The sequence below is a fragment of the Beta vulgaris genome, chromosome 1 (genome assembly GCF_026745355.1).
Source record: "Beta vulgaris subsp. vulgaris cultivar EL10 chromosome 1, EL10.2, whole genome shotgun sequence".
NCBI classification, from domain to species: domain Eukaryota; kingdom Viridiplantae; phylum Streptophyta; class Magnoliopsida; order Caryophyllales; family Amaranthaceae; genus Beta; species Beta vulgaris.
This window is the reverse complement of record NC_079202.1, coordinates 19,244,374-19,270,634: the sequence shown is the minus strand read 5'-3', so window position 1 is coordinate 19,270,634 and position 26,261 is coordinate 19,244,374. Positions and strand designations below refer to the sequence as shown.

The following is a 26,261-nucleotide window of genomic DNA, read 5'->3' as shown; positions in this document are numbered from 1 at the left end:
AAGTTCGTATTTAAGCCTCCACGCCACCCAACCGATCGGGCGTCAGGCTCCCGATCCCACCTGGCGGGCCTTTAGTAATACAAAACTCCAAAAGCGCAACAAAATAAAGCGCCCAATTGGGCGCCCTCCGCGAATTACGACCGGGCGAGAAGCGCCCAATCGTGCCCGAGACAAAAGTGAGGAATGGAGAGAACGGCCGCCCGATTAGCACTTTGTGGTCCGAATGAGCCTATCTTGGCACTTGACGCCAAATCTTTAAATCTCTTCATATCCAAAGGCTTTAGGAAGCAGCCTCAGGCCTCAAAAACTCGTACACGTGCCTCCTAACTCTCTCCAATCCATTGTGGCATCAAGAATAGCAGGAAATAGGAAAATAATTCCCTAAAACCTATAAACTATCATAAAACACAAAACCACAACAAGATGAAAAATATTAGTATAAAAGGGCTCCTACAGCACCATTAGCACGCATTTCAACTAACAAGAAAGGGGAAAAAGTAGATATAAAACCATAACATCAGTCATTGGTGAGATAATCAGTCGATCTCAATCAGGTTTTATCCCTAAAAGACACGTTGCAAATAACGTCATCTTAGCTATTGAGTTGATCTGAGGGTATAATAGGTCCCATATGTCTCATAGGTGTGTGATAAATATAAACATTAATAAAGCTTATGATTCAATGAAATGGATTTTCCTGGAAAAAATGTTGCAAGAACTGGGTTTCCCTAGTAACATGCTCAACTGGATTCTTGCATGTGTTAAAAATGCTTCTTATTCTCTCTTAATTAATTAGATTCCTACTAATCCTTTTGATGCAAAAAGAGGGTTAAGGCAGGGAGACCCTCTTTCTCCCTTTATTTTTGCTTTGAGCATGGAATACCTAAGTAGGTGTTTGGGTGAGTTATTTTTGGATCTTGATTTTAACTTCCACCCTTAGTGTGAGAGGCTGAAACTAACACATATGATGTTTGCAGATGATATGCTTCTTTTCTCTAGAGCAGATATCAGTTCAGTTACTAAAGTGATGTCTGCTTTTAAGAAATTCTATTTTGCTTCAAAGCTTGAGGCTAGTATTGAGAAGTGTTGTATATATATGGCTGGAGTTACACAAGACGAAGCTCAATCCTTAGCTTAGCAGTTGTTATAAACATGCTTATTGGGACTTTTTCTTTCAAATACTTAGGGGTTCCATTAACCTCAAATAAGCTCAATTATGCACAATGTAAGTCTCTCATTGAGAAAATTATAAAGAGGGCTCAAGGTTGGATGGTCTATCTTTTATCGTATGCTGGTATATTGCAATTGGTCAAAACTATATTTTGAGCAACATGCAAAATTATTAGGGGTCATATTTTCCCTCTATCAAAAAAAGTCATCAAGGAAGTGGAGAGTATATGTAGGAAATTTCTTTGTACATGCAATACTCTTCTTTCTAGGAAAGCTCCTGTTGCTTGGTCTAACTTTCATAAGCCTAAGTCTGCTAGTGGATGGAATGTTATTGACATGGCTTTATGGAACAAAGCTACAATTTTGAAGGATAAGGTCTGGGTTCGTTGGGTTCATGCTTACTATATTAAGAGAAGGGACATTTTCACTATTGCTATTAGTAGTAACACCTCTTGGCTCCTCAGAAAGATTTTAGATTCAAGAAGATTGCTTGATCACATAGATGATTGGAGTACTATCACAGCAAATGGCAAGTTCAACATTCAGAAAACATACTCAATTCTTATGGATGATCAAGAAAAAATGGTGTGAAGAAGAACTCTATGTAATAACAAGGCTTCACCAAAGAGCAAGATCCTGGTGTGGCTAACTGTTCAGAACAGGTTAGCAACTACAGATAGATTGCATCAATGAAATGTTCCTTGTGCCCTCACTTGCTACTTATGTAACAAGGAATCTGAGAGTTGTGGCCACTTATTTTTTGCTTATGATTGTGCTGGGATCATATAGAAAGCTTTACTGCAAATCACTAGTGGAAAAAAGTGCATCTGTCACAAGGTAACTAATGTGGTTAGGCCCAAACTGGATCAGCTAAAAATATCTGATCCAGTTGTGGCCCAAAATCATATCTGATTTTCGTGCCATATTTTTGCATAATATATGCGAACCAACCTGATTTGGTTGGAATGGATGGACCGAATCAGTTTGGCCCAAAAATAGTATAAAACGCATAGGCCCAAATTAAACTCCCCAACCCTCATTTCCTCTCACCCCCTCAGATCCTCAACCCTAATTTCTCTCTCATATCCCAAACCCTCCAACCCGTCGTTTCTCTCTCTTCTCTCACTCCCTAAGATTCGCAACCCTAATTTCGCCGTCTTCATTAGTCCTTCATCCTTCGCCGTCTTCATCAGTCGTTCATCCTTCGCCGTCTTCATCAGTCGTTCATCCTTCGCCGTCTTTCGTCTCTCGTCTTCATCAGTCCCCCTCAGATCCCAAACCCCTGCGGTAAATCTCTTGATTGCGAATAATGAAGCGAATAAGCGAACCGAAAAATGAAGATGCGAAGAGGAAACCTTCGCCATCTTCTAGGTTTTTCAAATTTAAGGGTTCAAAATTTTATTTTTTTATAATTAGTTTCAAATCTAGGTTACGTTTTTAGCTTCATTTTTGTAAATCTAGGTTTCGTCTTTTTCAATTAGTTTTTTGTATTTCTTTTTTGAAATTTTATGGTTCGTAATTTGTGTTTTTATTTTATAATTAGTTTCCGATTTATTTTTGTTTTTAGTTTCCTTTTTGTAAATCTAGGTTTTGTCTTTTTCAATTAGTTTTTTGTAATTCTTTTTGCCGCAATTTCTTTTATTTCTTCCTTTTTATTGTGCATCTGTAATAGATTTGTTGTAATATGTTACTCCCTCCGTTTCATATTAATTTACTCACTTCACTTTGGGGGAGAACCAAGGAGGAAGTACAAAAGTATGAGAGAGAAACTAAAAAAGTGGAGAGAGAAACTGAAAAGTGTGAGAGAGAAACAAAAGAGTGGGTTAAAATATTAAAAAGTGAATGACATGTGTGGAAAAAGAGGAGAAAGTAGATGTGATATGTTACCAAATATAGAAAAAACAACAGTGTGTAGATTAAAAAGAAACGGACTAAAAAGGAAAGTGTGTAGATTAAAAATAAACGGATGGAGTATATCTTAATTTCTGTTTGTTCAATTGTTCTTTCCATTGTTCATTTCGTTCTAAATTTGTAGAATATAATGTTATTGATTTTCGTGCCATATAATGTTATTTCGTTGTTGTTGTTGATATGTCGTTGTTACTATTTTTTTTAAAACCCTTCCCACACTTTCTGGTGCGGTTCTTGTTCAAAACCACATCATGTACCTAAGGAATCTGATCCGGTTTTCACTCAAAATCGGATCAGTTAGTGACAAACTGATCCGATTTTGGACTGGATCAGTATGTTCCTCATAGCTGCTGTGAGCCCATCCGATCTGGACCAAAATCGATTCAGTAAGTCTGATTTTGATCGGATCGGATGAGCTTTTTTCCAGTGGTGAATTCTTAATATCCAGTATCATAAGAGAAATTTCCAAGCTGAACTTATTACTTGTAATATCCCAAATTTTTGTAACTATTTTATAAATTTATTTTGTTATAATAAGATTTTATAAATATAAAATTCTGAAAAATAAAGTAAAATCATAATAAATCAGATAACTGTTTTATTTATCAAATCAGATTTTTATGTTTTTTTAAAAATAAAAAAAAAATATTTCGAAATCAGAATTTTTTTTCGTTCAAAAAGAAAGATAGAGAGAAAAGAAAATTCTGAAATTTTTAAATACTTATCTTTTAGTGAAACCCTAAATTTACGTACATATATATATATATATCCCCAAACACCCAAAAATTCTCACGTAATTCACTTTCTTCATCTCTTTGGTAAGTTCTAAATTTCAGATCTAAAATCACCATTGTTGTGTTTCGAAGGTTTCAACAGAAAAAAAAAAAACTTTTAAAACCCAACGACTTGGCCGGAGTCCGGCGTCGGTCTTCTTCTTTTTCTTCTTTCTTCTTTCTCTTTCCTCTTTCCTTTCTTCTTTCCTTTGACCTTTCTTCCTCCTCCTTCTTGTTGCTGCGTGTAGCAGTTCATAAAAAAAAAAAACATCTTGTCAAGCTTTAAAAGTTTTTAATACAACAAAAAAAAAAGAAAGGAAAAGGTGTATTAGTATAGTGGTAGAATGGCAGTAGGTGCCAGCGTATTGTCACACAGCAAAACCATTAACTATATACAAATTTTCCTTTCCATGGTGACATGTCACGTGTGTTAGTAGAGATTTTATTATTATCATATCTTTTTTTTCTGTTTTCGGATTTTGTTTAATATTAAGCTTCTAAATTTTGGTTAAATTATTTTTCGGAATATTATTTCAAGTAACTAACTTTAGGTAATATTATTTGTTGTAGACGGACATTTCGTAGAAAGCGACTTTTAGTTGATATTGCTATAGTTGGGACACGTTCGAGGTAATTTACAATGTCCATCAACAACTAGAATCCCGTTAGGAATCGTATGTGCTATGTGTAATACATGTGGTTATGTGATTCTATGTTTATATTAGATGTATATTATGTGATAGGAATAATATAATACTTTCTATGACTAAAATTATTATTATTATTACTATAGTACTATTATCCCTGCGTATAATATATATGTATCTACTGGTATTGTTGTTATGAAAGTGGATTTTATAATGTACCTAATTATACCATCGTATTAAAATTATGCTAACATTGGTAATGTAACTTAATGGGTAAAATTAGTGAGTTAATGATGTTTCGAACGGTATAAGTTGATATGGTGACTCTTTGAGGCTCTAATGATGGATGTATTGGTTACTACGAATTATGGACGTTATTATCATAATTATATTAATGGTTAAGGTGAAAATATTTATTGAACTGAAGATGTTCCTGCTAATGTTAATGTGATGTTTGATGTGTCACAACTTTTAAAAATCTATTAATCACGTAAAGTGGAAATTGAGGGAATTATCCTGTGGATTTGGATCCTCCATAGGTGATGAACAGTACTTGATTTTATTCTGTTACAACTCTTTATTGTCTTCCTCCTAATACTATTGGTGCGCATTGCGGATACCCATTAGATTAGTGAGGGGTGTGCACACTAGGGACGTTCTGCAAAACGATATTGGCCATTACTCTTAATTATCTGGGTGACGACCCATGTTGAAGTAGGTGGTTACTGGGATTAGTCCCGGCCTACTGACGTTCGATTCCCCTCTAATAATTAAATTTGATGGTGTGTGAATCATATAAACTTGGAGTATTTAAATTGATTAAGTGTGTTATATACTTGTTTGTTTTACGTTATACATGTCTGTTTTATGATATACTTGTCTGCAGTATATTATATTTGTACGTATGTTATAAAAATTATTTTTAAAATATAACTATTATTATTATTATTTTACGGGATGGAGTTGTAATTACTTAGCTTTCGCTAATTTTTGTGTTTTTGTTTTTCTTTGCTTTTTTCCTATTTATATTGTGCAGGTTGGTGAAAGGGACTACGTTGCAGGAATGAGCGAATTTATAGTTTTTAAGTTCACCTAGTTTAATAAACACTACAGTACTGCCATTTGAGATTGTTTAGTTTTGTTTTGGTATAAAGTAGACAACTTAGTTTGGTTTATTTTGATACTTTGGTTTGTGAGTAAAAATTTTATTTCTAATAATTAGCCTTGCATTTATTTTGAACAATAGATGCGGCGGTAACACCCTAAAGGTTTGGTCAGATACTTTAATGAAAAGTGAATATTTTATAAAGTTTTATAACCAAAGTTTTGGGGTGTTACATTACTGCTGGTGTGAAAGCTCACAGTTCAAAGAGTAAAGACGAGCTCTATATTATGCTCTTTACTGAAGCTATATATGCATTTTGGTTATAAAGGAGTAATAAGATCTTTAGAGATTGTTTGAATAAGCCTACTCAAGTTATTAAGGAGATTATTTTTCGAGTAGTTGTAAACTGTAATGAAAAAGATAGGATTTTGTTAACTCTGTAAGTTTGGTGAGCTTTACTTGGGCTATTTCTTCCTAATTTGTTGTTAGGAAGTTTTCAGTGCTTTTAGGTTGTTTGGTATGTACACTGTTTTTTCGATAGCCAATAACAATTTTGAATTGTCGAAAAAAATCCACCTTCTAATTTCTATTCGCACCTTTCTAGTTTCTAGTTGCTCGAGACCTCACTTTTCAGTTTCTCTCTCCATTTCTGGACTTTCTCCTTGGTTCTCCCCAACGTGAAGAGAGTGAATCAAATCGAAAAGGAGGGAGTATTTCCTTAAAATTAGAACAAAATTGATACCAATTAAGGTGGGGAGGATATAAGGGATCTCAATTCACAAGGAAAAATCAATTATGAGATGGAGCGGAGAGTTTTACCCATGAGAAAATTACCATAAAGCCTCATATTAAGGGCCTCGAATTTAGAGTGATGAGAACCGAATCCTCAATAGCTATACTAATATATTAAAAGGTGTTCTTAATCAAGGAACGACACCACATGACGCTCTCCCTTAGGTTGTTAAATTACACATGATTCATATACAACAAAAAAATAGTAAATGCATGTATAAGATTTGATCTCATGACCTTCAAGTATAGATATTAAAGTATTAAGCATTAAACCAAATGTAATTGATGATATCACTTTAAAGTAAATTATTAATAATGAAAGTATAAGTATACAGAGCATAACCCAGACCTACAAATTAGTAAATAGTTGAAAAGGTGGGAGCTTTAGTCTTTATTATTATTCTCCCACTTAATATTCGAAATTACATACAAATACAATGTCTAAATAAAATAGTAGGAATCAAAGACTACATACTACCTCCGTTTCTTTTTAATTGTTACACTTTGCTTTTCATTAGAACCAATGCAAAAGGTGAAAAGTAGGAGAGAGAGGCTAAAAAATCTGAAAAGTAGAAAGAGACAAGTACAAAAGAATAATAAAAAATTGTGGAGGAGAGAGAAATAATCAGTGGGATAGTTTTGGGGAAAAAGTAATCAACACTTTTACATTAATCTTGGCAGGTTACATGTCTAATTTTTTGAGGGAAATTTCAAGTTCCCTCCAATATCTAAACAAAAACTACCTTTACAATTTCAGAATCTGGAGGGAAAGAAATTCAAACTTTTTTACACTTCAACTTCCACACTTAAAGGGTCCATTTAAGAACCATAACTCCACCCAGCAACTTATCTTCTCTCTTCCTTCTTCTCCATTTATTGCCTCTGTTTATCACTTAACACATTTATATTTTTCACAAAGGGGGGGTGGGGTGGGTTTTTTTTTTTGGCCTCAGGTGCATTAAATGGTTGATATCACAAATGAAGATGTCATTGTACTTGATTCGCATCATCCTCGGCCTTGGTTAAGTGATGAACAGAGGCAACAAATGGTTGAGCTTTTATTAGCACAAGCCAACGGGACTGAGCTACCATATGGTGCAATCTCGAAAGCTGCTGAGAAATTCAACGTGTCCCGCAAAACTGCAAGTACAATCTGGAACACAATGAAGAACCAAATTGGTGAAGAACAGCAAATCAATGTTAAGAAGAAGATGGCAGGCATAGTGGGCAGGAAACGGTTTACACTGACAGAACAAATGTTAACTTCAATTCCACTTAGGGACAGAACCAATTTAAGGGATCTTGCAAACAAACTGGGTGTCTGTGCAAGCACTGTGTGCAGACTAGTTAAAAAAGGCAGCATACGAGCAGCACATAGTAATCCAATGCGTCCAAAATTATCACCAGAAAATCAGATTTCAAGGGTCATTTGGATTCTATGTATGGTACAAAACCACAAGTAGAGGAGGGCAGCCAATGTTCAATGATTTCTTCAACTTCATCCACATCGATGAGAAGTGGTTTTGCATGCATCAAAAAACACAAAGGCTGTATTTGCATCCAAATGAAGCTAATCCACACGAACATGCCAATCAAAAAGGCATATAATTAAGGTGATGTTTGAAACTGCAGTGGCTAGACCATCATACAACATGTTGGGGCAATGCACTTTTGATGGGAAAATTGGTATCTTCCCATTTGTGGAGGAAGTGGCAGCACAGAGGTCCTCTAATAATAGGCCAGCCGGCACATTAGAGACAAAAGCAATCACCAATGTCACCAAGGAGAGAATGAGAGATGTGTTAATTAATCACATCTTACCAGCAATAATATCTAAGTGGCCACCACACAGGAGCAAGGTGATATACATACAACAGGACAACGCAAAGCCACATGTAACTGCATCAGACCCACTATGGATACTAGCTAGTAGACAAAACGGGTTTGTTTTTCATTTGGTGCAGCAGCCACCAAATAGTCCTGAGCTAAACATGTTGGATTTTGGTTTCTTTAGAGCATTACAAACACTCCAACATAAGGAAAGGCCAAACACAATACTTAAGCTATTGCAAGCAGTTAACAAGTCATTTGAAGAAATGCAACCAAAGACTTTAGCTAATGTGTGGCATACATTTCAGTATCATATGATTGAAAATTTGAAAGTAAGGGGGAATAACAACTACACATATCCACATGTGTGGCATACATATGATTGAAATTTTGAAAGTAAGGGGGAATAACAACTACACATATCCACATGTCAACAAGCAAATGTTGGAAAGTCTTGGCCAACTTCCCTTACAAGTTGAAGTAACCCAAACACTTTTGGATCAAGCAAGAACTTGGTTACATGAGCAGGCAGCACCACAAGTACAGGCAGCAACAGAAGTACATGCAACAGAAGTACATGCAACAGAACAAGTAGAGGCAGCAACAGAACAGGAGTATTAGAAGTTGCACATGGAATACAGAATGAAGTTGCACATGGAATGGAAATTGTTATTTTTTGTCAAGTTTTCAACTAAGTTAAAAAACATTCTGCAGTAAGTTAGGAATATTTTGTAAAACATGGGATATCTTAGGCAAGGTCAATGGCAGCCCATATTTTTATAAAGCATAGTTTCTTATTTTGTGAAGTCTTAATGAAATACAAGTATCAAAACTTTTGGTTCTTTTAATTATTGTCCTCTCAGGCTTATTAATATCTGCATTGAATACAACTACATTCCATCTCCCAGCTAAGTTACCATGTGTCTCGTCAAGCAGTATAAGCTGTTGGTGGCTCAATGTTAACCTGGCACAGGAGGGCACATAGTTTATTCCTACAGGGGCTACCTTCATCATTGAGGAACATAACCCACATGAATTACATCCAAACATAACAACAACACCAACTTGATCCCACATGAATTACAGAAAAACAGAACACCAACAACAACAACAAGATCCCACATGAATTACAGAAAAACAGAACACCAACAACAATTGACAAGAACCCACATGAATTACAGAAAAACAGAACACCAACACCAACTTGATCCCACATGAATTACAGAAAAACAGTACACCAAGAACACCAACACCAACTTGATCCCACATGAATTACAGAAAAACATAACACCAACAACAACTTGATAGCACATGAATTAAACAAAAACAGAACACCAACACCAACTTGATCCCACATGAATTACAGAAAAACATAACACCAACAACAACTTGATAGCACATGAATTAAACAAAAACAGAACACCAACACCAACTTGATCCCACATGAATTACAGGAAAACATAACACCAACACCAACAACTTGATAGCACATCAATTAAAGAAAAACAGAACACCAACAACAATTGACAAGAACCCACATGAATTACAGAAAAATAGAACAACAACAACAACAAGATCCCACATGAATTACAGAAAGACAGAACAACAATAATAAGATCCCACATTAATTACAGAAAAACACAACAACAACAACTTTTTCCCACATGAATTAACAAAAAACAGAATACCAACAACAACAAGAAGATCCCACATGAATTACAGAAAAACATAACAACAACAACAACAACAAGATCCCACATGCATTACAGAAAAACACAATAACAACAACTTCATACCACATGCATTAAAGAAGAATAGAACAACAACAACAACAATAAGATCCCAGATGCATTACAGAAAAACACAACAACAACAACAACTTAAAATTTACAGAAAAACACAACAACAACAACTTCATACCACATGCATTAAAGAAGAATAGAACAACAACAACAACAACAACAACAACAACAACAATAAGATCCCAGATGCATTACAGAAAAACACAACAACTTAAAATTTACAGGAAAACACAACAACAACTTCATACCACATGCATTAAAGAAAAATAGAACAACAACAACAACAATAAGATCCCAGATGCATTACAGAAAAACACAACAACAATAACATAAAATTTACAGAAAAACACAACAACAACTTCATACCACATGCATTAAAGAAAAATACAACAACAACAACAACAATAAGATCCCAGATGCATTACAGAAAAACACAACAACAACAACTTAAAATTTACAGAAAAACACAACAACAACAACAACTTAAAATTTACAAAATTTACGCATGAGTTAACAACATCAATAAATCAAACAACAACAAACAACATGCGAATAAATCCTTCTAAGGATCAACATCACACAATTCCCACAGGTAAGCAGAAATAACTACATAAATTTTCAAAAAAAAAAAAAAGGAAAGGAAACTTATCTCATATGGTGACGTTTTACACATGGGATATATACTTTCAGTAGATCGAAAATGAAATCTTTGGACACAGTAGAGGGGCAGCAAACCTCTGTTTCCTCCACAACAACTTTTTCTTCGGTTTTTTTTCTCTTTGTTCTGCATACAGTTTCAGATCCATCCGTGACAGTTGAAGAAAATCCACACAACCCACCAATTTCTGCATCAAGAGTATCTGGAGCATAATATGGACCCATATCATATGGATCTTCAGTATCTTGAGCAAAATCCCAAGAAAATGGCGATTCAGTAACAGGAACAGAGATGGAAAGAAGGGATGAAGATTTGCCACTACTCTGACGCTTAGATCTTGAAGAACTCTCCATGAAAAACAACTGAGTTCAACAAGTACCCAAGAACCCTAAAAATAAACCCAGAATGTTCACGAATTTGGAGGAGAGAGAGATCCGAATACAACTGATAAAAAAACGCGAATGTTGTTTAGCATAAATTAAAAAAAAGAAAGATGATTTTAACCCAGATCTAGAGGAGAGAGAGTGAAACCCACATTATTTAGGGTTTGAACAGATCTAGAGGAGAGAGAGAGAGCAAAACCCAGAATGTTGAAGAACTTGGAGGAGAGAGAGAGATCCGAATTTATGTTGCGTTTTGATAATGACGAAAATGAAAGTTGATTTTTTACCCAGATCTTTTAGGGTTTTAAGAAGTCTAGAGGAGAGAGAGAGACCCAGAATGTTCAAGAACTTGGAGGAGAGAGATCTGAAAAAGAAGTTGGAAACCCAGATCTTTTAGGGTTTTAAGAAGTCTAGAGGAGAGAGAGAGACCCAGAATGTTCAAGAACTTGGAGGAGAGAGATCTGAAAAAGAAGTTGGAAAGATGGAGGGAAGATTAGGGGGTGTTAATTAGGGGTCGTTTTATTAAATGGGGTAGGTGGGGAGGTAATGTTGGGATTAAATGGTAGGTTGGGATTAAAGGGTGGGGACCACAAGGGAACAAAAAATGGGTAACAATGACTAAAACCTTACCTTATGCAGTAAAAGTAAGAGTGTAACAATTCTTTCAAAAAAAGAGTGTAACAATTAAAACGAAACGTTCTAAAAAGGAAACCGTAACAATTAAAAAGAAACGGAGGTAGTAGTTTTGAGCCAAAGTGAACACATTTAACTTTTTAAACAGTGTACTCCCTCTGTTTTTTTTTATCTTTCTCACTTTCCATTTACACATCTTCCAATGCACATTTTTGAACTTAAATATGTTTCATTATATATTAGTAAAAATTATAACGATTGAATATTAATAATGTACTAATTGAGACGAATCAAACAAGATCCCACATGACTATATTTTTTCTTATAAATTGAAAAAAATTGAGAAGATTCTCTCTAAGTATGAATAGTGTCAAGATTCTAAGTGAGAACGATAAAAAAAACAGAGGGAGTATGTTTTTCTTTATAAAGACGAGCAAATTGATAGTTTGACACCAACAATATGTTTATTTACATTTAGACGATAGAGTCAACTTTTATGACCAATTCAATGGTACAATCCATCTAGAACACAGGAAAAAAAAAATCAACATTTAAAACACAATTGAAAATTTGATCATACAATTAGTGTGAATATAGAAAGTTGGCGAAGATGATGTAGACAGGATAATATAACATAAACTGATAAACATAACAACGCAATCAAGGACATAAAAATACATGAATAAGCAGTATACACATTTTGACTTATAAAAATATTTTCTTCATTCCTCATTTAAGACCATAATAATAGGTATCAAAAACACTATTTTTGTCGATGAAGTCAAATTTTCGACCTTTGACTTACTTAATCACTTTGTGTATAGTGTGTGATATTCAATTGCTTCTATTATATTCATTTTTGTCCCACTATTTCACTATCACTTTGTGGCTCACGCGCAAATTCCTACCAAATCAAAGACCGAAAAATAACTTTTCCGCCAAAAATAGTATTTTTTGATACTTTTTAACAAAACTTAAAATTAAATTGGTATATCCTTCATAAAAAAAATAAAAGTTGTTGAAAGCGGGAAAGAAGTAAGACCGGGTAAAGTCATTTTCCCGCTGGAGAAATTAACTGTCAAACTAGTCTGACTACTCTGAAATTTCCATAAACAGCTGTCAAAATTGCGGCGACACGTGTCAACTCCACAACCCTTTGATCTTCTTTTTCTCATTAACGGTCATTAACCAACCTAACCAAACTTTTTTCATTTTTCTTTTAATTTTTCAAATCCAACGGCCAGGGACACATCACTCTTAAGTGGGCCCCACTTTACCACTGTCAACGGGGCATGAACCAATTAAAACTCAAAACGTGTCAACCTCCACCCACGTCTCCTACTTCTTTCCTTTTTCTCTCTCCTCCCAATTTATCTGGCCGACCACACAACTTTCTCTCTCCTCTTTTACGTCTCAAGTTTCTCAACCCTATTTTTTTTTTGCAATCATCAAAATTTTATCTCTTTTATCTTAATTTGCGGGAATTTCATTTTCTCTTTATCGTTTTCTAGGGTTTCATTTCAATTATTTTCCCCCTTTTTTATTCTTCTTCTTTAGTTGGTTGTTTGATTTGATTGTGTTCATCGTGTTCTAGATTCGTAAGCTGGATTTTGGGAAAAGAATTTCCTTTTTTTGTTGTACAGATTGAAGAAATTAGGTATTTTGATCTATTCATTATAAGTTTGAGATTCGTAGGGTTTGATTATTTCTGTATATATAGTAATAAAATCAAGATCCGGAAACTTTTTCGGAGTTTGAATTTGAGTGATCGGATTATTTTTGTTTTGGTAATATTGATTAGTATTTGGAGGCATAATTTGTATGAAAGAGAGAGTAAATATAGGTTTACGAAAGATCATGGCAGCAGGTGCTGAATTTTCACCCACATTTACAGTATTAGAAGGTAGTTATAATAGGGAAAATGCATCCAAAATCAAGGATGATTGTTTGGACGATACCGATGTTTCGAAGGAAACAAGCAATGCTAAGCCTCCTAGGCATATCTCTGTGGTGCGGCATTCCATGAGCTCAATCACACTTTGCCCGGCCATCGATACGGTATAATACTATTTTACCATTTTTGTTTCTTAATCATATTGATATGGCTTAGTGTTTTCAGGGTATTTTAAGCTTGTATTGTATTAGCTCTTGTGGTTGTTTTAGTTGGGGTTCAGAATTGAATGTTATGCTTTTGTGAGATTTGGGTGAACATAGATATTCAACTCATAAGCTCTTGCTTTAATGCTACCATATCATATACGCCAACTTATTAGTGTAATTGATTAAAGATTGTTGCATTTATGAAGCAGTAGCTTGCTTAACTGGATTGCGAAGTGCATTATTAGGAGGAAAAGTTTGGAAATGAATGAAATTTCAGTTAAAGGTAAAGCAAGCATATACCGCGACAAAAAAGAAAAGAGTGGATCCAAAAGATTTGCATTTTCCTTAGGTTGGTTTTTGGATTATAATGAACTAAATTTGTTAAACCTTTTTTCTGATTGGGAAGTAGAAGACAGTGAGGCTTTTATTTTTTTGGAGGAAAGACAGCGAGGCTTTTAGATTAAGATTAACGAAGGATGCATGAAACTACCCCATCTTGAATAAAACCTTTGTCAAGGCATTTAGCTAATATTGGTGTCGATAGTGATGATATGAATTATCTGAGACTTTAGAATTTAAGTTTGCACAAGTCATAGTACTTGACTTATACTCTTTGTTTTTGAAAAGAAGATTTGGAGGGGAGGAAAGTTGGACTATGTAAAACAACGAGAGGAAATAAGAGGGAGCCATATGCCTTTTCCGTTTAATTAATAAATTCTATCTATAATTGTGTAATCATGGAAAGAAAGTAGTAGCCAAAGAATAGCTAAGTGATTTTGTTCCTGGATGGGAAGGAATGAAAACGTAGGCAACTTCTTCATTGAACATCCTGAACACATGCAGAGTTGAGAAGCTGCTTCTTGCTCCATCTCTTGATCTATGATGTGTCATCAGATCAGATAAGGGAGACTTGAGGATTTGTTTTAATCAGATGGCCTGTATGAGCAAATCAGCAATTAGGAGATCAATTGTTTCTTCCCTTAGCCTTCCTTTCTCCTCTTTTCACCACTCCAAGCCTCCAAAATCATCATCAAAACAAACTGTTCCTTTTCCGCACAAGAAGATTTTCTGTTGAGGACAATGAAAGGATAATTACATCAGGGGTCCTCTAAAGCAAATAATTCAACTCTATGGTAAGTTTAGAATCTTGATAACCTATCTCCAACCTCTTCCCTTCACCTTTACTGGGCTATTTCTTTTCTGCATCTGTAGTTCCTTGATAATATGTTTTGACGTTTGGCCTTGATTGTTTTTATGTAAATTATACACCTTGATGCAAGTTTGTTTATGTATGTCATATAGGGAAAATCATTACAATCCCACCCATCTACTTGTTTTTTCTTAGATCTTATTCTTTGTGATTTAGGATGTAGGTTTTTCATTGCTGCTTGTAGCAGATGCTGTATACACTTTCTTGTGGTGTCATTGTGCCTTAAAGCTTAGTCCTGATTCCTAAATGTTTTATCGAAACATTTTTTTTGGCAGGGGGTGGGGGGGTGGGTAGACGAGAGGAGGTGTTATGGCCTATGGGGTTGTTCACATAGAGATGGTATTATAATGGCCTGACGCTAAGGGTAATATATCATTTTAATCTTGTTTAGTATGAAAACTAAATTTTTTTTTAGTAACTTATTGTGTTGTAGAGGTGCTGAACACAATTATATATCTTTGATTTAATTTTCTCACTTTTGTATGTAGGACTCTGATGATGGATCAGTTTGCAGTAAAACTCCTTCTGATGAAAAACCTGGGTTTCTACCTGTATTTCGCTCTGGAAGCTGTGCTGAAATAGGGCCAAAGCAGTTCATGGAAGATGAACATGTTTGTATTGATAATCTTCGTGAACATCTGGATGCATCTGATGAATTCCCCTCTCCTGCAGCATTTTACGGGGTCAGTTGCTTACTTAAATCTGTGAAATCTGTTTGATTTAGTGTCTGTGTATGTTATCTGGGTCAGCAAGGGGGAGTCTATGATTCAGATGGAAGTCTGTCTGGTGATGTCACCTGCTGTTGATTATAGGTGTATCTGCTACTTTAGAATATAGGTTACTATATTGGGTCAGTCTCAATTATGTAGGTGTCATGATGTCCAGATAATTCGAATGGACCTGTTTTAAACCATGACCTTTCCGTATTTTCTTAAAAAAGTTATTGTTGGCCATCCCCTTGATTTGCTGTCTCCTTTGGGAGAGAGGTGAAGTTGGGGGTAGTCCTTCCCCACTTTCTAGACTGGTATTCTGAAACCTTCACAGTTTTCATAGAGAACTAGAGAAATTGTTTCAGGAGTTTGTACTTCTGTAATGGCTCACGGTGTTAAAGATTTACAAGTATTATAATTGCCTTGGTAAAGGCAGTAGTTACCTTGTGACACATCGGTGCAGTCTTTCCACTCTACTTTGAAATCATTTTGTGGATAATCATGGCCATCTCACTTGAGCGCATGAAAATGAGTGTGCCCGATTCTTCAGAAGTATCCAAACCTATTTCAAGAGAGTCCAGTTTCAGAGATTGTGCCTATGTTTCTTTCTCAATTTTTGTCTCTGGCAACAAATGGAAAAAGAAAATATCTGGAATTACCTGTAGTTCTTTGGTTGATTCAAGTTCTGCTGCAGCATGGCTTGCTATTGTTTATGTAACAGTTACCTTGCTATGGTCTAGGTGCTATTTTGTAATGCATTTTTGTAAGTAATGCTACACTCTAATTTCATGAATCTCAGATCATTTCCTTACACAAATAAACAGGTATTTGATGGTCATGGTGGAACAGACGCAGCTTCCTTTGTTTGTAACAACCTTCTTAAGTATATTGTCGATGATCCACAGTTTCCTGTTTCTTTGGAGAAGGCTGTTAAGTGCGCCTTTGTTAAGGCTGATTATGCATTTGCTGATTCTAGTGCTCTTGACATTTCTTCTGGCACCACTGTCCTGACTGCCCTTATTTTCGGAAGGTAAGCTGTACCGAGTCGGCCTTGGTATATGGGGGGGGTTGCTTATTGAATTCATTTTACATTATAGCCAGTCTTAAACATAATATTTAGAGAGTACTAGTGATGTCACTGGCTCACTGTGCTAGCTTAACATTCGAAGATGCATTGTCAATCTCTCTGTTTTTCTTTTACAAGTACACACCCAATTGCACTCGCATGAACAATTGACCCCTCCCTGCATCCCCACCCCTTCACTAAATCTAGAATCTCACTTGCAAACCATGACAATAGTGTTCATCTCCAATCTAATCTGTCCTAGACATTGTGATGTTGATTTTTTTTTCCCCCTGAAGGTCAATGCTAATTGCCAATGCTGGAGATTGTCGTGCTGTTTTGGGGAAACGTGGTAGGGCAGTCGAGCTATCTAAAGACCACAAACCAAACTGTTCATCAGAAAGAGTTAGGATAGAAAGACTTGGTGGGGTAGTCTATGATGGATACCTCAATGGACAGCTATCTGTAGCACGTGCTCTTGGAGATTGGCATATGAAGGGACAGAAAGGTTCTTCTTTCCCCTTAAGTGCAGAGCCTGAATTGCAGGAAATGGTCCTGACTGAAGATGATGAATTTCTTCTATTGGCCTGTGACGGTCTTTGGGATGTGATGAGCAGCCAGTGTGCTGTGACAATTGCTAGGAGAGAACTCATGCTTCACAATGATCCTGAAAGGTGCTCAAGAGAACTTGTCAGAGAGGCACTTAAGCGCAACACGTGTGACAATCTAACAGTTATAGTGATATGCTTTTCGGCGGATCCTCCACCTCGAATTGAGATACCTCCCACTAGACGGAGGAGTATATCAGCTGAAGGGTTGAATCTTTTGAAGGGTGTATTGGATGGTGTCTCGTGAGTTTTGAGCAGGATATTGTGAAAATGCAACACAATAGGAGGTTGCTTTTGTTCAAAACCCTGAATATGATTAGGGTTTGCACCAGGCAACTGTGAAGAACTGATGGAAGGATATACAGCTATACTACAAGTCCCTGAGGGGAGGATGTAGAAGCACTTGAATGCTGTTGAGATAGGGCAATTGGGCAAAGATTTTGGAATATGCGATTTTCTTGAAGAAAGTTGCAGATGTGCCTGTTCTGAGGATGAATTGAGTTCCAATTTAGACTTTTTAGTTATGTAGGATGTAATTATTCGGCAGTCTGCATCAGAAAATAGCACCAGAGTTTTGCTATGTTGTATAACCAGGATGATTCAATTGTTTAGTGCTTGTAGCTGAATAGAACCATTATTTCTTGTCCCCATTGATATACTTAGGGGGGGCAGGGTCATATTGCTTGTTTACTACTTTACCTGTCTGAAATAACTCGTAACATTTCTCCCAGCTCTCAAAATTAAGTATCTGACATGATTTTACAGGATTATATATTATTGTAGTTATCACTTTTATCACACCAATAGCTCAACTTAAGTAGCAACTACGATGCATGCTAAATCAAATAAAAAGCAAAATTGCATTATTAATAACCTCTAATAATAGGTAAAGAAAAAGAGTTTATAAAGTTATAATTATGGCATAAATTCTATTAGCTAACATTAAATAATCAATACATATGTAGTAAAAGTTGTTGATTGAACAATAATTTCATCATTTTTTAAATTAAGTTAATTATTATGTGAGGGTATTTTTAAGAGATAGGACGACTATTTCAAACTTGTGTATTATAATAATTCTGCGTAATGGAAATTCATTTTTCCTAGTAAGTAGTTTATTGTTCACTTATTAAGTGAACATACTAGATGCTTTAGAGATTTGGACGATTAGATCTCTCCATCTCATGGATGGTGATAAATGACTGAAGCAATTAGGGCTTATTTTTTTTACCTTATTTTTTCTGAATTTTTCAAATATGTTTTGTTGTTAAATCTAACTTTTCTTTTTTGGACTTGAACTTTGTAAAATTTAGGAGAGTATATTTTTTTTTTTTTAAAAAGAAAAGTCCAAAAAAGGAAAGTTATAAGAGTATATTTTTTAAAATTTTTATAACTTTCCTTATTTCTTCTTTAAAGTAAACAACAATAAAGTGAAGACAATATACCCTTAATAAATTCATCGTTCTTGCAGCAAGAAAACATATATCCAGACAAATATAGGCACTTAATGCTGCAAAACAATTTGTTTTCGTATAACAGCAAGAAGATGTGACTTGAAAGAATTCTTGCATAACAAACTTTTTTTCGTATAACAGCTGACCGCTTTTTGGAGGCTGAAGAATAGATTATGATGACTATGAATGTAATGAGACTCTAACAAGAGCTCAGTTTTTCACTTGCTGGATCTTCGGATTAGATTTCCTCAAAAATTTGACACAAGATTAAAAACTGTCCTATATAAGCTTAGAGATCAATCAAACTGTAATTCATATCTTCTGAAAGAGCTTATAAGTTGTAAGTTCGATTCCAAAGGCTTCAAAGCTCATCCTCTATGTCATCATTATCATCACCGTCAACTTCCTTCAGTGAACCACTGCACAAGGTACGCAATAAACGATATCAAATAACAACTTTTGGAAAGACAAGTTCAGATGGACGAAAAACTCATTTCAGGTAGATTTAAATAAAGGCTCCAAAGTACATGTTACAACTTTAAATATGCTTCCATAAGTTTGCTCAATTTACGACCAATAAGTTCTACGGTTTTAAAAACACGTAAAACCTTAGTACAAAGTTCAATCAGCCTCATTCCATCAGAATAATAACACAGTAATAAAAAGTCCACAATATAATACAATAAAAAGAAAAATAATGACATCATTTTCCGTCCAAGACTCCAAGACGAAGCCGAAAGGGACTCTGGGCATTCTGTTCCCTTCAAGTAAGAAACGGGTTTGCAATGTTGGCAATTGAGTGAAGAACAAAAGTGACCATGAACTCTCAGACCTGAAATCCACGCATCGATTGTATGGTGGATTGGTGGTTTGCTTTTGCAATTACCACTGCCAATGTTATGTTTCTCTCTCCTTTCTTCCTCACCTTCCCTGCTCCCGCCCTTTTTGCCCTGATGCCTCCTCTACCCCACCACCATTATTTCTATGATTACCCCCTCTCTAACTGCTGCCGCTCTTTGCACTCCCCTTTTAGGCCCTGCTGCCCCTTGCCATTCCTATTTCAAGCAGTTTCACCCTTCAATTGTAGATGCAGCAGAGAGCCCTAAATCTAGGATTTTGATGGTAACTATGGTTTATGAAGCACTTCCCTACCAATGTGCAAAAGTTATAATATTGCATAAAATTAACAAGCAGGGAGATTATTTTCTTTTAAATATATTGAAGCATTATAAATAAAAGGTCATCAGAGGGTGTCACACCATATAAAAAAGGAGGGCTAAGGAGAAAAAAGCTCATGCTCTCAAGCTATTGTCAAGCAGTCGTCAATCATCACAAGCAGACAAGCTAACACTTGACTCCACCTATACAAGAGCCCGCACAAACTGGAACTTGAAACCATGACGAGGGGAATCAATACCTAGTTACCTACCCCACTTAATATATGTTGGTTTCTCTATTTCCTAGTGCAGTATAAAATTGCCAGACCGCCAACAGAAAATTATCCACAATTTAGAGAGCGAAACATTTTTTGTTCTTTTCCGGACAACAAAAACAATCCATTGATGGCAGAGAACACGAATAGAAACAAACACAATCATGTCAGGAAATATCAAGTGGATTGTTTCTTCTTCTATTTGGAAGATAAGGCTCAAATGCATATCTGAAAATCAACAAAAGTTTTCTCACTAGAAAGCGAGAGCGTCTCTCACTAAAAACGTGAGGCTTCCAGCTGTCGAGCAATCCCGTCACAACGGGTTTCCTTCGTTTTTTCTTGCCGCCTTAATTTCCAGCTTCTTGTTCCTGCCTTCGACACCTGTCTTTGTGCATGAACACCGCCTGGCTTCCGGCGTCCTTTGGTAACTTCGTTCCACTCCCTTTTTTGTTTGGTATTTATATTCTAGCAGTAATTTGTTGCTTAGTTTTACTAGGATCACTCAATTCACTGCTCCACATACTTTCTACTGTAGTTAATTCCCTCTCCCAAATCTATATATACCTGAAAATGAGTTCTTCTGCTACTTAAACCACTAATAGTGAAAATCTCCCCATTCGTTTAGTTCATAAACGAATGGGTGTTTTCATCCCTTCCTCTCAACCTCCACGCTTACCAAATATCGAAAGGAGCCACTCCGTCGTTCGTCGGTTTTTTGATTTTGCTCCACCCAACGTTAGCTTTATCACTAATATTATTAACCACTGGGTTACTAGAGGCTCTATTCGGGTCCTTCGTACGGGTGACTACTTCATTTTTGAATGCCAAGACCCGCGCGATCGTGATGCTCTCCTTGACCGCCACACTTGTGTTATCGACGGTAAGCCCATCACCTTTCGTTCTAGTTTTGCAAACCAGGTTCCCTCTAGTATAAATTTTAGTTTAGCTACCATCTGGGTTCGCGTTCATAACTTGCCATGGCAATTTCTGGAACATGAATGGATTGTTCGAATTTTATCACATGTGGGCTTGGTTGAGTTTGTGGAAGAGAATGGCCCCGGTTTACCTACTGAAACTTTTCTTCGAGCCAAGTTAATTGTGGATTTAACGCGGCCTCTTTTTCCGGGATGTTTTTTGCCGTTAGATGATGGCCAAGTGGTGTGGGTTTTATTTTAGGTATGAGGGGGTGTTTAAATTTTGCAAGCAGTGTGGGTGTGTAGGGCATCGTACTGCTCGTTGTCCCATGTCCGCATATGATGCTCATCACTTAATCCATAACCGGTTTCTCAATTTGAGCATGATGGACTTAGTTTGATGTTCGGACCTATGGAAACTCCACTTTACACAAACATTCTCCAAGGTTTGCCGGGTCGATTTATCTACCGGAATGCTCTTGTCAACTTGGCTCGCTTTGTACCAGCCCATGATCCCTACAATTTCGATGATAGGAATGTTGAGGTGCATGTGGTGGACTCTAGTTCCGACGACGAGCCTGGTAACTTTGCCGCATCTCAAGGAATGGATGAACCACCTAATCTTCCCTCTCAACCCAACAATCCGTCACTCCATGAATCAGATGCTCACACCAATCCTCCCATGACTTATTCCAGGGGGTCGGTGGATAGTGTTAACTAAAATACTTTTTTTCAAGAAGTGGTTGCTGCGCCGGGTCGGCGTTTTGGTACGGAAGATGTAACGTTTGGGCAACCTCATTCGACTGGGTCACATTCGGAGGATGGTGAGCCACCTCCGCCGGTCCAACCAAATGCTGCTGTACAGGATTCTGGGGCCCGGCCTCTTTTTCAAGAAGCTTTCGTGCAGTGCTTGGGATGGAGAAACATGGTTATTCTGAGCATGCACCTAGCGAGGAGGGTGTGGGTGGTACCTCTCCTCTTATCACTGATCCTTCTGTTATTAGGATTCCACATAATCATACTGGGACTCTCGAAGCATTAGTCCAACAGGGTTGGACTCGAAGTCGGACTCCGGAGGCTCACGAAGCAGGGCCAAGCACGTGGCTACGTCTTCGGCCACCGCATTTATTGGGCAAGTCTACAGCATCTAACATATTTTATGCAGGACTAAAGCGACGTTCTGAGCCTTTAACTCGCAGCTATTCCCTCGATGCTTTCGAGGACCATGTTCGTGAGTCAAGTGTCGCGCCTAAATGTGGGAAAAAGCCACGCTTTGAGCGAAGGGAAGCAAAAGGTGGCTTTGGTATTGCATCGTCCTCTGAGGTTGTTGGGCTTAGGGCTAAGGCCCTAACGGATGTTTCCATGGCTCGAGCTACGGGCGTGAAACCAGGAGAAGAAATTATGTCTCATATTTCCAGGAAGCGACGTGCAGCAACCTCGCCTCCTATTCCAGCAGGGAAATGGATCTTCAAACGTATGCGTGGTCATGACGACGCTTCCAAACAACATCACACTGCGGCTGATAACATGGATCTGCGTTTCACTCAGATCAGTCACCGCAGTTTCCATGAATATCATTTCACTAAATTGTCGGGGCTTGAACTCCAGAGATGCTCCGATAATTCCGTACATACTCTGGTTAACAACTACAGTGCGTCCGATGTTTTTGTGTCTGCAGGAAACGAAATCTACTGTTCAGCATGTACAGGGTTTACTTCGTAGTACTAGGCCAACTACTGTAGTTGGTGTGGACGATGTAGGTTCTAGTGGAGGCGTGGTTGTTTTTTGATGGGCGCCTTTTGATGTTTCTGTACTTAGTTCTATGTGTAACTATGTTTTTTGTAAAATCTCAGCTAATAATGGAATGATCTGGTACGTCTTGTTCTTGTATGGTGAACCGAGTCAGCAGTTACGGCCTGCACTGTGGGCTCACCTCCTTGAATTATTATCCCCTTATCCAGATTTCCTCATTATTGGTGACATCAACCAACTTGATCAGTATGCAGACAAATTAGGCGGGGCTACTATTATTCGGGGGTGGGAGGATTTCACTAATTGGAAACACGACCTCCACTTACAGGATGTGCCTTTTGTTGGGCCTCGGTTTACTTGGACTAATAACAGGGATGACTCAGAGTTAATTATGGAACGTCTTGATCGTGCTTATGCATCACCAGAATGGTTGGACAAATATCCACTTAGCTATGTTAAACACTTTCCGATTCTGCATTCGGACCATTCAGCAATATTTTATCAAATGGAGCCTCCCCAACCTCTTCGAAGGAGACCCTATCAGTTCGAAAACTGGTGCCTTGGGCACCCAGACATAACTAGCATCATAGACTCTGTCTGGCGAACGCCCATTGCTTGCTCTACCATGTATTGTTTCACCAAACATTTATCATTACTCCGACAGCAGCTTAAACGTTGTTGTTTGGATCATAAGGTGGTGTGGGGTATTGATTGGAAGGAGCTTTCTGCACAGTTATCGACCTCTGCTGCTAATATTGCTAATCTTCCTCAAGGAAATGTGTTCATGAGTCAACGCCAGCAACTATTAAACACCGCTTTCATGACCCACTCTTATTGGTCTCAACGCTCTAAAGATAAGTTTATTCAGGATGGTGAACTACCTACTAAATTTTTCTTTAACAGGATGAAACAGAAACAACGTTCTACCTACATCTATCTCCTGAAAAATGTGGAAGGTGAATGGACGGATGACGTTAATGTCATTTTCGATATTATCCTTAATCATTTCAAAATTGCCTATGCTACCTCTTCCACCACAATGGCCACTGATCCGGCTCATGAGGAAGACATTGATCTAGTGATCCGGGAAATGAATCTTCCGCACCTTTCTACTGTCCAACAACAACAAATTCTTCTTCCTTTTTCACAGGCAGAGATTCAAGCGGCAATGTTTGGGATTGGGAATGCCAAGTCCCCTGGGTTAGACGGTTCCACAGCTGAATTTTTTAAAACTCACTGGGACCTATTAGGGTTACCTGTGTTCCAAGCTGTTAACCGCTTCCTTACAACGGGATTTATTCTACGTGAATGGAACCAAACGCTCATTGTCTTGTTACCTAAAAATTCAAATCCTGAAGAGGTTGCTCATTTTCGGCCGATTAGCCTATGCAATACGATCTACAAATGTGCGTCCAAATGTTTAGTGAATCGGCTAAGGCCGTTGCTCCCCGATCTAATCAGCGAATATCAAAGTGCCTTCATTCCGGGACGTCATATGGAGGACAACATCTTGATCAGTCACGAAACGACTCATGTTCTCAATAAACATCGGCGTGGAAATGTTCATCTTGCTGCCCTAAAAATTGATATGAATAAAGCATATGATCGTGTTAACTGGATTTTTCTTTTAAAAGTTCTCAAGGCTTACGGGTTCCCTGATCATTGGATAAGGTTGATTCATCAATGTATTTCCACCGTCACATATCGCATTCTTATCAATGGGCAAGTATGAGCCTTTCATTCCCACATGTGGGCTCCGGCAGGGTGATCCTATTTCCCCTTACTTGTTTCTGTTCTGTATGGATATCCTGTCTCGCATGTTAACACTTGCTACGGATATTCGGAGCTTTGACGGATTTAAAGCACACAGGTATGCACCTTCTATCTCTCATCTTTTTTTTTTGCTGATGATGCTGTTCTGTTCTTCAAAGCCTCTGTTACTTCTTGTACGGAGATCTCCAAGCTCTTGGCACGGTTTTGCAATATTTCGGGGCAAATGATAAGTCTGCGCAAGTCCTACGTCAAATTCAGCCCAAATCTGTATGATACCATGGTCGACACCTATAAAAGCATTCTACATTTGGATGCCCAATGTTCTTTGGGCTCATATCTTGGAGCACCAGTAGACATTCAGGGAAAAAAGTCTCAGCATTTCCATTATCTACTGGATCGAATATCTTAACGAATTACCGCATGGAGTCACTCTCCTATATCTCAACCTGGGAAGATAATACTTATCAACTCTGTCCTAATTGCTTCAATTGCTCACATTCTCTCAATTTTTTGTTGCCTACAACCATTGCCCACAAGGTAGATGCCATGATATCAAGGTTCTTCTGGACTAATCATTCCGGTAAAGGCGGTAAAGGGATTGCCTGGAGACGGCAGGAAATTTTGCATAAGCCCAAAAGCGCTGTAGTCTCGGATTACGTAGTATTACGGTTCATAATCGCGCATTATTGATTAACAAGGTCTGGCGTATTCATCGAAATTCTGACCTCCTCATCAGCAAGGTATTTGCTTCCTAGTCCCATTCCACTTCGCCAACACTTTGCTCCCTTCGTCCTTTACGAGGTCAAAGCTCTTGGGGTGCGCGGAGTCTATATCAAGCTGAAAAGATTCTTCTTGCTAATTATGCTTGGAAGATTGGGAGCAACTCATCCCTCCGTGCTGGTAATAACAGCTGGATTAATGCAAAGGTACCGGTATTCCGCGATCAGATCACACTCCGTACTGCGGCTACTGTCACTGTCGGTTCTCTAATGTTACCTCATCAACAAGGTTGGAATGTCCCCCGATTATATTCTCTCTTCACTACTCCAACGGTTCGTGCTATTCGACGGTTAGAGTTGCCCCGACTCAATACTCCTTCCGACATTTCTTTTTGGCCTCTCACAACCTCTGGTAGATATACAACTAAATCTGGTTACTATCTTTTATCTCGACAAACTGACATCTGTAGCATGACACCCCCTCTGGTTTCGAAAGTCTTTCGCATACTATGGGGTTTGCGCATCATGCCTAAATGGAAACTTTTCTTATGGAAGCTGTGGCACAACAGTTTAGCAACGATTGCTAATCTTTCGGCTCGGGGTATGTCTGTATCGGATGACTGCCCAAGTTGTGCTTTGGAACCGGAGACATGCCAACATCTCTTCAGATTGTGTCCATTGGCTACAGCGGCTTGGAGAACAAGCCAATTGGGTATCATCTCCAATTCAGTCTCTTATGTCTCCTTCAAAGACTGGCTTATTGCATGGATATTATACTTTTACCGTCTGGATGGCTACTCTGGGAACGTTTACCTAAATTTT

General features: G+C 37.5%; 2 protein-coding genes across 3 annotated transcripts in view; one reads left to right on the top strand and one right to left on the bottom strand.

Moving 5' to 3' along the window:
* The first annotated feature begins 13,063 nt into the window (after nt 1–13,063).
* On the top strand, nt 13,064–18,088 carry LOC104901053 (probable protein phosphatase 2C 27). 2 transcript variants are annotated; one of them, XM_010688598.4, is made up of 4 exons: nt 13,064–13,762; nt 15,503–15,697; nt 16,549–16,754; nt 17,087–18,088. In XM_010688598.4, the coding sequence occupies exons 1-4, from the start codon at nt 13,526–13,528 to the stop codon at nt 17,640–17,642; spliced, it is 1,194 nt and encodes a 397-aa protein (XP_010686900.1). In that variant the 5' UTR covers nt 13,064–13,525; the 3' UTR covers nt 17,643–18,088. The 2 variants fall into 2 exon arrangements, with proteins under 2 accessions (XP_010686900.1, XP_019105358.1); XM_019249813.3 differs by lacking the exon at nt 13,064–13,762 and adding an exon at nt 13,809–14,937.
* Nucleotides 18,089–18,826: 738 nt separating this feature from the next.
* The window catches only part of LOC104901063 (uncharacterized), a 27,446-nt gene continuing 20,011 nt past the window's right edge, over nt 18,827–26,261 (bottom strand). The window contains exon 9 of the mRNA XM_010688610.3: nt 18,827–19,268. Coding sequence (XP_010686912.1) covers nt 19,211–19,268 — 58 coding nt within the window. The 3' untranslated portion in view covers nt 18,827–19,210. The remainder of the gene's footprint in view (nt 19,269–26,261) is intronic.

What these genes read in the sequence shown, in the direction of transcription:
- LOC104901053 (XM_010688598.4), top strand. Translation starts at nt 13,526, where the DNA reads ATGAAAGAGAGAGTAAATATAGGTTTACGAAAGATCATGGCAGCAGGT. An exon ending in TTTGCCCGGCCATCGATACG is followed by an intron (nt 13,763 to 15,502) that starts GTATAATACTAT and finishes TTTTGTATGTAG; the next exon opens with GACTCTGATGATGGATCAGT. An exon ending in ACTGCCCTTATTTTCGGAAG is followed by an intron (nt 16,755 to 17,086) that starts GTAAGCTGTACC and finishes TTCCCCCTGAAG; the next exon opens with GTCAATGCTAATTGCCAATG.